This window comes from Buceros rhinoceros, unplaced genomic scaffold (genome assembly GCF_000710305.1).
Source record: "Buceros rhinoceros silvestris isolate BGI_N320 unplaced genomic scaffold, ASM71030v1 scaffold20980, whole genome shotgun sequence".
In the NCBI taxonomy this organism is placed as follows: Eukaryota; Metazoa; Chordata; class Aves; order Bucerotiformes; family Bucerotidae; genus Buceros; species Buceros rhinoceros.
In genome coordinates, this window is record NW_010389298.1 from 10169 (window position 1) to 21484 (window position 11316).

An 11316-nucleotide genomic window follows, 5' to 3' on the forward strand; every position below is an offset into this window, starting at 1 on the left:
CTATTTTAGGGGAGGGGAAGGAGGGAGGTGGCTTCAAGGAGTCTTTGTTTGGTGGTTGGTGTTCGGACTGTGTCTTCCTTCTGCTTGGGCAGCTCTGAAGGGTCTTCTTGATGTTCTCGCTTTGCTGGTGGAACACCCAAATGTTGAGGGGCAATTAAAAGTTACAGAAACCTTCCGGCAGTGCTAGTGCTGATGTGCAAACAGATCAACTAAGCACAGATAACAGTGAGTTGGGAAACAGTCCAGTAGGAGGGAGAGAAGGGACCTCCTGGGAGGTCAAACCACCTGCAGGTTCAACCTACGAACACCCCTTGGTCCTCCCCAAGGAGCGGGTTTTGGTGTGTGTCTGGAAAAAGGCTGAACCTTTTAGACAAGGTCAGAGAGCCCAAGCTTAACATATGCTGTTAGATATTTGAATACTACCAGGAGCAGACGAGTTGTTAGGAGTGGACTGAACACCAAGTCAAACAGCTGCTCTTGTGTAACTGTGACCGTTCAAGCTGTAAGAACTGGACGTTGATCAGTGCCTCAGGTACACGCAGAAAGCCCTAAGAAAGCAGCACAGAACTCTGCTGGAACAAAGTCTCTTACCTCCCACATGCGGCTGTAGGCCCTGGCTGTTTAGACCCTGCGTTGAAGAACCTCCACCGAGGCTGTGGATTAGGCATTGTCTAATAGGGGAATTGGGGGAACAACCTACTTCATCTGGTCGTTTATGTGGAGTTCTCTGTGCTGGAGCAGGAGACCTGGTGATGCTGGCAACCAGCAAACCTCCTGTGGGCTGTCCTCAGAACGGACCTGGGAAGGTTGTTCCTATCTCCTAGTATTTTGCTTTTCCTGTTGGAGATTTGTGTGGAGAATTCCTGCCTGTTCAGACCTGGCATTTCTCCCTGTCACATACATGAGAGAAACGAGGTTCTGCTGAGGGGACTCTTGCCAGTCAAAGCTGAACTTCAAAGCTGAACTTCAACGCTGTTGGTAATGTAATTGTTTTCAAAAATCAGCTGTCTGTTTCTCGGCAGCTTGGACAAGCTAGAGCTACGTTTCAGTCCTTGCAAAGAAGCTGGAAGTTACTCATGTAGCAGGATTTAATTCTGAGTTCATATTTGTAGCAGTCCTTAAGTCATGTGTTGAATTTCATGGCAATAGATGGTCTAACTAGAGGAAGCTAAGGGTCAGAAAGTGGGGCTGGGTGATACCCTGAACAGTCTTACCAGGAGCTCAGAGCAGCTCCTGATCTGTGCAGGTTCTAGCTGCAGGAGCTGTGTGTTTGCTTGAAGACAGTGGTTCCAACCTAACGCTCTCCTCTCCTGATATATTATCTCAGTGAATTTTAAGGCTGTTTTGGTTTGCATTGGCTGTGCTGATTTTGGCACTTAAGCTCGGGCTCCTTAACTTCACGCTCTCGTCCAGAGAGCGGCTGGCCTACAGTGGGCTTTTTGTGTTGTTCATTGGCTGTTGAGTCTGACTTGTGTATTGTATTAACTTTTCGGAGTTTAGTCCAAAAGAGATTCTTCCTCCAAAACCTGTGAAGAAAGATAGAGAGCAGAGACCACGACACTTACTCACGGACCTCCCGCTCCCTCCAGAGCTCCCTGGAGGGGACCCATCTCCTCCTGACTCCCCGGAACCAAAGGCAGCCACACCACCTCAGCAACCGTTCAAAAAGAGACCAAAGTAAGGCTTGCTTTCGTGTTTTCTGGCTTTTTTGACGCTTCTCAAAGATGTCAGCCTACCTTTCCAAAGCTTTAGGGGTCAGCGTGGGCCGCAGTGCTCCTGGAAGAGCTGACCATGTGCCCTGTGCTGTGTGGGGACGGCGCTGCTGAAAGTGCAGCGAAATGGAATCTGGCAGCTGCTTGGCCAGCTCTCGGCAGCCTCCCCATCCCTTTCTGGATGGGGAGGACACTTACCGTGCACTTACTTACAGATCTGTGGCCAGACTTAGCTGAGCTGTACGGAAATTCTGTTGTCCCAGACGCGGTTCAGTGTACAGTCGAAGGCCACTCGTCCCATCCATGGAGAATTAGCAGGGGGTTGGGAGGGCGGGGACGTTCTGTAAATGGTGCCCCAGTGGAGAGCATGGTCGAGGCGTTGTGCTGGAGCTGTGGTCGATGCTGTCGCCCTCCTCTTAATGACAGCAGTAGCTGGAGTGTGTCATACCCAGTCTCCAGCAACATCCACCCTGGAAGTTCGCTCAGCTTCTGATGTAGCTGTGCCTGCAGGCACACCACCTCCTGAGGAGCATCCCCCTGTGCAGCTGGGGGTGCTGCTGGGGTCTGGTTGTTGTGTGTAGGAGACACACACCTTTTCTTCTTGCACAGTTGAAGTGCTGCTCATACATAATCTCCTGATGACAAAACATGGGGCTGTCAGGGACCGAGCTCCCTGGGCGTTCTGCATGCACAGCGCTGGCTACATGTTCTTTTAATAAAAATCAAATGTCCAGTTTCTGCAGAAGATTCCAAACGGCCCTTTTTGTCCTGCTGTAGCATAATTGTTTGGTATTTTTTTAGATAAAGGTCCTGGTTTGGTTCTCCTTCAAGTTAAGGAGGAGTTAAAAGTATGTCATAGACCTGTGCAGAAATGGGCACAGCTAAACCTGTGCCCCAGGGAGGCTGTAGCAAAATGCTTCTGCCACCTCAAAATGTGGGAATGGGGGGGCATGACAGCCACTGGGCTTGTCATCCCCTCTCTGCACTCCTGACTTCCCCAGGAGCAGCATGACCGAGTGGGGTGACAGGGTGACATCCCTATGCCTGGAGTGCTTGAGGTCATACAGCGTAATGCATTAAACTCCCCTGAACACTCAGCTGCCGGGGGTGGAGCGGGGGGCCTGACCTCTGCTGCTTGTTTTTAGAGTACAGCTTACAGCAACTGAAGTTTTTTACCGGTTTGTGGGGTGGTGGGTGAGGAGGAGCCCTCGGTGTCTAACAGTCCTCTTCTATCTCCCAGAATCTGTTGTCCTCGATATGGGGAAAGGAGACAGACAGAAAGCGACTGGGGCAAGCGTTGCGTGGACAAGTTTGATATCATTGGGATTATTGGAGAAGGGACGTATGGGCAGGTGTACAAAGCCAAGGACAAGGACACAGGTAAGGACATCAAGTGCCTTCTGGGTGACTCTGCTTCCTTAAGGCCTTGTACCGTGGGTGTGCTAAAATCAGCCTTAGCAGTGTTCCACGCCGAGTTCGACAAACCTGTCGAACTCAGCATGGCTCCGGCCCTTCTACATCGGTGTTTCCCAAAGGGGCAAAAGAGCAGGAGCTCTGAAATCCTGCCAGTTAGCGCCCAGCTGCCCCCCCTGCCCGCGGGATCCTGTGGTGCCCTGTGTGTGGTTTGACCCGTGGTCATGGTGGGTGGAGCTGGGGCAGCCGTAGGGGCCAGCTGAGCCCCTGCCTTTCAAACAGGCCTTTGTCAGGCTGAGCTGTAGCTGGTGAAAGCGGCCGGCGTGGTTTCCGGGGTAAATTTACATTCACTCGTGGGACTTCCCGCTGAACCAGATCAGGAGCAGCGCTGGTGTCATCCAGCTGGGGTTGCTGATGTGGTAACTTCTGACAGGGCCATTTCGCAAAGACGAGCAGGGTGGTGACTAAAGCTGCCTCTGCTCTTCCTGGGTGGATGTTGACTGGGCTCGCAGCCGCTTTCCACTTCCCCCTGGAAACCTCCAGAGCTGTCAGCAGCAATGTGGCAGCAGCTTTGACACCGGTGTGTTTGGCAGGTGAGTTGGTGGCTCTCAAGAAGGTGCGACTGGACAATGAGAAGGAAGGTTTCCCCATCACGGCCATCCGCGAGATCAAAATCCTTCGGCAGCTGATCCACCGCAGTGTCGTTAACATGAAGGAAATTGTCACGGACAAACAAGATGCACTGGATTTCAAGAAGGACAAAGGTAGCATTTGCTGCAGGGTGTGGTTTCGATTAGCCAAAGAGGTGATGCAACTCCCTTTGTTTAGTTTTAGTGTAAAATGAAAAATCTAAACTGGTGTGGAGTTTCTTTTTTTTGTGTTTCCCTGCAATTTGTAGTACCAGCAAGTTGGCGACTGGATTTGCCCTTGCACCGAAGGGCAGATCCCAGTTAAAATGAGCTGAATGGGCCTGAAAGGATGTGCTGGGTTCCTGCAGAGTCACAAAACAGCAGTCTTTTTAAAAAAAACAAACAAAAAAGCCTTTACAGGGTCACTTTTAACAGTGATTAGTGGCAACAGACTTACTAAAGCATGAAGAGTGGTCTGTCCTGGGGAAGAAGGGGGCTCCAGCATCCCACCAGCTTTTGTCTGGGGCCTTCCTTCCCTTCCATGGTGGCAGAGGACACCACAAACCCCAGCAGGAGCCATGCAGAGCAGTTCTCCCTTCAACAAACTGGCTTGAAAGAAAAACAAAACCAATGGGGAAACGGGACCGGGATTTCACAGGAATTTAGTTTGGGGCCTGTTTTGGTGTCAGGTGTCAGCTGGGTGCATTACAGGGGCTGCTTAGGTGGTTTGGAGGAAAAAAAAAAGGATCTGTGATGCCCAGTAAATATCACAAAACCACGTTAAAGAAAACAAAGTGAATGTCCTTTCATTTCTCCCTTGTCTTTGTCTCCCCTCGTGTCTCGAATCGTTTCTCTCTTTATTCTGCCAGGTGCCTTTTACCTTGTGTTTGAGTACATGGACCATGACCTAATGGGGCTGCTAGAATCTGGCTTGGTACATTTCTCAGAGGACCATATCAAGTCTTTCATGAAACAGTTAATGGAAGGTCTGGATTACTGTCACAAAAAGAATTTCCTTCATCGAGATATTAAGTGCTCCAACATCTTACTGAACAACAGGTAACGAGGGAGTAGAGACGCTTTTGTCCAGGCTCTTCCCTGCGCTCTGTGGTCCTCACCTCGAGCTCACTCAGGAGTGGGGCATGATGATCCGCTGCAGGACACAGCCCCGCGGGTTTCACCAGTGGGGTGACGGGTGATTAGGCAGTGCCTTTCCTGGGTGCCCATGCCGGCTGAGAGCCCAGCTCCTGCTGCCAGGATGAGCAGCCCTCAGAACCTTCTGCTCCTCGGGCAGCAGCCTCGCCACGGGAGACCTCTGCCCACCCTTTTGCAGCTCCTTACAGTTAACTTTCTTTCACGTTGACTTCAAGTACATGGGTATCTGTGTACTTGGTCTCCGTGGCATTTTGGCAAAAATGCTGTTTATTGGAAGCGCTTGTGTGCAGAGAAATCACGGAGGGTTAAGGCAGGAAGCAGCAGTCCCCCAGGATACGCTCTCCTCCCTGGATAGCAGGGTTTGGCAGTCAGTATCACAATTATCCATTCACTGTTAATCCTCAAGTCGTTACCTGGACGTGAACACTTTGAGAGAATAACACTGTGTGTAACCACACCCACTGTCGGGGTACCCACCTACAGCGTTTCCCTGGACGCTGTCCTCTTGGGGAGGGTTTGTGCTAGAGACCAGGCTGATCTGTTGCTTTTTTTTTTTTTTTTCTTTTTGTTTCTTTGAAGCATTAAATGGGAACTGGAAAATTAAGACAGGCCTATCCAAAAGTAATGCCTGCAGACACTGCTTTGTTCTGCTGCACGGGGGGTTCCTTCACCTCTTCCTGCTTGCACTGGGAGCCCAGCTGTGATTCAAACCAGTGACTGGGCTTTTTTTTTTTTGTCTTTCAGTGGTCAAATCAAACTTGCAGATTTTGGACTCGCCCGACTCTACAGCTCAGAGGAGAGGTGAGGCACAGTGGGCTGGAGGAAGGGGGAGATGGCTTGCAGGGGTGGGATGAGCTCCTTTCCTCTCAACACCCACACAGTCCCGTCACTTGGAAGTCCGGGCAGTGCTGGAGAAGTGATTTCGGTGTAGGTGGCATAATGCAACTCCAGCTGTTGGAAAAATATCGCCCTGGCTGGTATTAACAGCTTTTCATTAGACAAACCAGCTGATAAAGGACTGAGGCGCCTTCGCGGCCTGACCTGCCGTGGACCACATCCTGCTCTGCCATCACGGTTCAGTCCTGGCAGCCTGCAGCGGCCTGCGGCAGGGCAGGATTTGTCGGTCTTGGGAACCTACAACTCGCTGTTGTGTGTGCACAGGCAGAGCTGTAAAAGCTGTGATGTCCCACCAGCTTTAACCCAGGCAGCTGAAGTCAAGCCACTCAAAGCCCACAGCTTCTACTTACCTAACTGCAGTTTGGAAGTAAAAATTAAGTTTGTGAGGGAGTTTGAGGCTCTTGTCATCAGTCTGTTTTGCATCTTGCCTTCCAGCCGTCCGTACACAAATAAAGTCATTACGTTATGGTATCGACCTCCGGAGTTGCTGCTAGGTGAGGAGCGTTACACACCAGCCATAGATGTGTGGAGCTGTGGGTAAGTGCCTGGTTTGGACCTTTTGTCCCGTTGGGGCTGTGAACACCAGCACAGGAATCGGGTTGTCCTGACGGAAGGTGGTCCCTGGTTTGGGCTGATCCCTGAAGCTGCGTCTGTTCCAGCTGGGCAGAGGGGTGCAATACTGCAGGAGAACTTCCAAAATTCTGTGCTTTAAAGTAGAAATTTCAGGTTTCTGGTAGCGTAGGGAGCCCCTTGAGTGGGAGGAGTCTGGGCAGTTCAGCCACAGACTGAAGGAAACTTCTGCAAGTGGTTCAGAGCAGGGTCTCCAGGATTCAGCATTCGGAAGTGGGGCTGGATTTCCCCAGACGTGTCCTTCCCATTGAGATACTTACAGGAGACTTTCAGCAGAGCTTCATACACAAACAACAGGTTTGTGAAAGTTGGGCCCTGCTAATGACTTCGGGAACCTCCATCCGTGAGGTCCAATTGCAGGTGGGTGCCCTGTGCCTGTGTCAGCCCACGGCGCTGTTCAGCACCGGTCGTCCTTCCTGTCAGAAGGCTGCAGGGTAGATGTTAAGGACTGAATGAAGGAGAGTTGTTCCTTCCCTCCTCCTCTCCTCTCCCTTCCAGCTGTACAAGTGGTGTCGTCCGCACCAGGTGATACTCTGTGCTCGGCGGTGACACACAGGCAGCTGCTGGTGGCTGAGGGTAGTCTGGGCCAGCAGATATCCCCCAGTAAAGCTGAGCAGATAAATGGGCTGAATCTGGAGGGAACTAAGATGCCCGGCTGGTTTTCTTGTCATGCCACCGACACATCCTCCTTTCCCTGCAAAGAGTCAAGGCGTGATGCCTGTGACACGTTAAGCGGCGAGCGGCATTCCCCCGCTGTGGAGCGGGTGACTCTGGACATGTAGGTTACTCTGTCAGTTCTCAACTACAAGCCCCGATGCAAATAACTCTCCTCAGGCAGAGCTGCTTCTGAACAGAAACACTGCAGTGTTCAAACGATCGTCCCAAGGGTCTGCTGTCGTGACCTCTTGCTTTTCCTCTTTCCAGCTGTATCCTCGGGGAACTGTTTACAAAGAAGCCTATTTTTCAAGCCAATCTGGAACTGGCTCAGCTTGAATTAATCAGGTAAAGCATTGCTCATGCATGCCTATGAGGAGAGGTTCTGCGGAGGCTGCTGGCGCACGCAGCCGCTCTGTTAGGAGCCCTCAGTCCCTGTGACCCGCCAGCGAATGGCTGTACCTGCACGTGGGGCTAGTTGGGTGTTGAGGTGTCTGTTGAGCGTGTGCCCTCAGTAACCTTCGCTGTTGTTAGAGTGCAAAAATCACCAACCTAAATTACATTCGTTGTGTTGGGTGGTTTATAGAGTCAAGAGTTCTTCCTCCTTTTTAACCTGAGAGTTATCAAACCTTCACTGAAGTGTGCCCAGACCGAGGGTGTCGGTGCAGTAAGTTGCTCAGAACAGGAAGTTTCCACTCGGGTTGGTGACTCTCCTCCCGGCTGCGTTCTGCCCGCTCATTGTACTCTGCTCTTCTGGTTCCCAGCCGGCTCTGTGGGACCCCGTGTCCAGCGGTGTGGCCGGACGTCATCAAGCTGCCCTACTTCAACACTATGAAGCCGAAGAAGCAATACCGAAGGCGCCTGCGTGAGGAGTTCTCCTTGTGAGTGCCATTAAAGGATGAGCAGCTGCGTGGGGGTTGTGGGGGTGATGGTTACAAGCGTGACTCTGCTCTGCTTTGGCTCAGTTGACCTGGTGGGATAGAGCAGCGCTTCCCCTGCTTCCCTTCCACCCCGCGGCCGCCCTGAGGCCTGCTCTCTGAGGGAGAGAGTGAACGTGCGACGGTCTCTTGGGATTTGTGGCAGAGTTGTTCTTCATCAGTGGCAAAAATGAGACTGAAACATCGGGTATCCGATGCTCATTCTGTCAATGTCTCTGAGCTGCTGCATCATGTAGTAACAAATTTTGGCTGCAGGGGTTTCTCTTAGGCCTGAGACGTGCCCCTGACCGCGGGCTCTTCCCCCCGTTCAGAGCAGCCCCTAACCCAGCTGTTTCCCCCTCTCTGCACAGCATTCCTTCGTCTGCGCTCGACCTGCTGGACCACATGCTGACGCTTGACCCCAACAAGCGCTGCACGGCGGAGCAGGCCCTGCAGAGTGACTTCCTTAAGGACGTTGATCTCAGCAAAATGGCCCCTCCTGAGTAAGTTCCAGCCTCCTCCATCCTCCCCCGTGCTGGGCTCTCTGCTAAGGAGCTTTGGAAAGGAGCCACTGGCTTGGCCCTGGGTTTCTCTGGTCAGAATTAAGTTACAATTTCTGGGTTATTTTCTCAACTCTGCCTTTGTCAGGTATCTGAGCAAACTCCTCCTCCTCTGCTGCTGGTTTTGTGAAGCTCAATTTAATGCTTGTAAGGTGCTGGCAGATACACAAGAGTAGTGTGTAGCACGTCCCTGTCCTCTGTGCCGCAGAGGGCCGGCCTGGCCTCCTTTAATTGCCCGAGAGCGGCTGCTGAGCAGTGTCAGACTGCAGCTCCCTCCCACTCCAGTCCCACAGATGGGAAAACTCCTCTCTGGCTGCAGGGGCGAAGGTAGCTTTCGAGATCCCGTTTCCTTCAATGTTACTAAAGGCAGTTTAGTAACGGTGCTTTCTTAAACCACCAGACGTGTGGTAGCTCCCCTTGTCCTTTCAGACGGTCCCAGTGCAAATTAAAAGATTCCCGTGCAATTGCACTGCCTTTCCCGGTTCTAGGACTCACCGTTCTGGTTTAATGGTGTGGCTGCAGGCAGAGAGACATCGGTGCTCTCTCGTGGCTCTGATAACTTTCTGTCATCTTTGGGGATTAAATGGGTTTTCTTGCCGTGATTGTTAACTGCGAAGTGTTGTTCTCTTCCAGCCTTCCCCACTGGCAGGATTGCCATGAGCTGTGGAGCAAGAAACGCCGGCGGCAGCGGCAAAGCGGGATTGCAGTGGAGGAGCCACCGTTATCAAAAGTTTCTCGGAAAGAAACTACCTCTGTTACAAGCACAGACACTGTGAAAAACAACAGCAGTCCTGTGCCCCCACCGCCTGCCCCGCTCAAAGCAGAGGCTGGTGCTGGAGATGCAGTAGGTCAGTGCCCAGCTCGGTCTGGAACGGCTCCTCCTGACGCGTCGCCTCCCTGGGCTGGGCGGGGGAGGCTTATGTGTTCAAGCCGCTCTGGTTCTTTCATTCCTGAATCTTCCCATCCTGACTCTTTTTTTGGCCTGTTTTTCCCTCTGCTGTGAAAACTGTGGCCTGCGGAGGGTTCTGGCTGTCTTTGGAAGTCGCTCACTGATGAGCTGACTGTGAATTTGTTCTCTAAGTTCTGTTACTGGTTCTGAAACGTGCTTTCGCAGAGGGTGACAAAGGAGCTGTGGCATCACTTAGGTCCAGCCAGTGTAAAAAGTGTGCAAATGAGCTGGAGCTGGATCTTGCGGATCAAATTCTGGAAGGATTAGGTACAGAGTAGTACTAAGTAGTACATTAGTAGCTGGTGGGCCAAAGTGTGCAGCATGGCACTGTGCCTGTTGCAAAAAAGATGATTTGGTCATAAAGACTTGCAGGACCAGAACTTGTGTGGCTCCAAACCTGTGACCAACCTTCCTGTGTCTAGAAAATAGTCAGAGGGGAGGTGTTTTGTTCCTGGGAACGCAGAGGGTTACAAAGCTGCCCAGACCATGCTGGTTTTTCTGTAGAAGCCTCATAAAAACCCAGATACAGGCTAAAGCTTCCTTTGTGTCAAACGTACTGACAAGTAACGAGGAAGACAGTTCTTGCTCCAGGGAATGCACAATCCATGTGTTCAGTGGAACATGGCAGATGGACAAAAGGTGGTGGTTGGATTAACAAACAGCTGAGGAAAGCAAGTGTCACGTTCTTCGCTGCCTACCAGCAAGGGGAGCTGAATTTCGAATGTCTAAAACCAAACCTTTGCACCCTTCTTCCCCAAAAGCTTGACTTAAAAAGCCAGTGTCGGTGTGAAGGGACACCCTTGTCACTTGTCACTCAGGCAGCTCTGCTCTGGCGTGGTGCAGAGGGAGGTGATGCTGCTCAGGGGTTGTATTTTAGGCTAACCTGGAAACTCGCAGGTCGGGACAGAGTCCCATGATCCCAGGGCAGCTTCCAGCAAGGAATTGCCTTCTGCTTGACCTGATTTCTTCTGCTGCATCAGTGGTGCACGCCCTTCCTCCGTCCCCAAGAGCAGCTTAGCTCCAGCCCCGGAAACCCGCTTCCCAGGGCGGGATGAAGCACTTTTGATCTGCGGAGTGTTGCTGGGGCCCTGGGAGGGGCCGAGCTGCTGGCAGAGCTGCCGCTCCGATTGCCACTGACGTGGGCTGAGGGTTGTCCTCCTCATCACACGTCCTCAGACGAGCTGCCGTCACCGGTGGTGGCCTTTCTCATCAGTCTGTCTCCTGGGGTGCCCTTGGTTAGCTAACGGGGAGGTCTGGCTCCAGCAGTGGTTCTGTGGGTGGATTGAGGGGCAGTGAAGGCCTCGGTGGCTTCCGGAGCAGTGCCCAGCTCTAGCCCTGGGTGAGCGCAGTGTGTGTGCGGTGCCACGGGGTGCTGCTGCAGCTCTGCTCAGTGCAGGCTGCAGGGGCCAAGCTGAGGGGAATCGGACCAGTCTGGCCTGCAGTCCTCCTTCTGGAGCCCTCCATGCTTTCCCCCAGCCCAGGGACGCGGAGAAGAGGAGTTCAGTGGCACGTACAGCATCACGATTCCAAACCAATGTGGTGTGGCTCTGCTTAACCTTCCTGTGACACTTCCTGTGTTTCCTGCAGGCCTTGGAGACATCACCCAGCAGCTGAACCAGAGCGAACTCGCTGTTCTACTGAACTTGCTGCAGAGCCAGACTGATCTGAGCGTCCCACAGATGGCCCAGCTGCTGAACGTGCACTCTAACCCCGAGATGCAGCAGCAGCTGGAGGCTCTCAACCAGTCCATCAATGCTCTGACAGAAGCCACGGCTCAGCAGCACGAGTCTCAGGCGGCGG

General features: G+C 52.4%; 1 protein-coding gene across 1 annotated transcript in view; it reads left to right on the forward strand.

The window, feature by feature from the left end:
- Positions 1–11316, forward strand: part of CDK12 (cyclin-dependent kinase 12) — a 21720-nt gene that overhangs the window by 10007 nt on the left and 397 nt on the right. Inside the window, exons 5-15 of the mRNA XM_010133797.1 lie at positions 1501–1677; positions 2953–3092; positions 3719–3889; positions 4624–4813; positions 5654–5710; positions 6242–6343; positions 7361–7438; positions 7855–7971; positions 8379–8510; positions 9201–9415; positions 11104–11312. Of these exons, the coding sequence (XP_010132099.1) occupies positions 1501–1677; positions 2953–3092; positions 3719–3889; positions 4624–4813; positions 5654–5710; positions 6242–6343; positions 7361–7438; positions 7855–7971; positions 8379–8510; positions 9201–9415; positions 11104–11312 (1588 nt within the window). The remainder of the gene's footprint in view (positions 1–1500; positions 1678–2952; positions 3093–3718; positions 3890–4623; positions 4814–5653; positions 5711–6241; positions 6344–7360; positions 7439–7854; positions 7972–8378; positions 8511–9200; positions 9416–11103; positions 11313–11316) is intronic.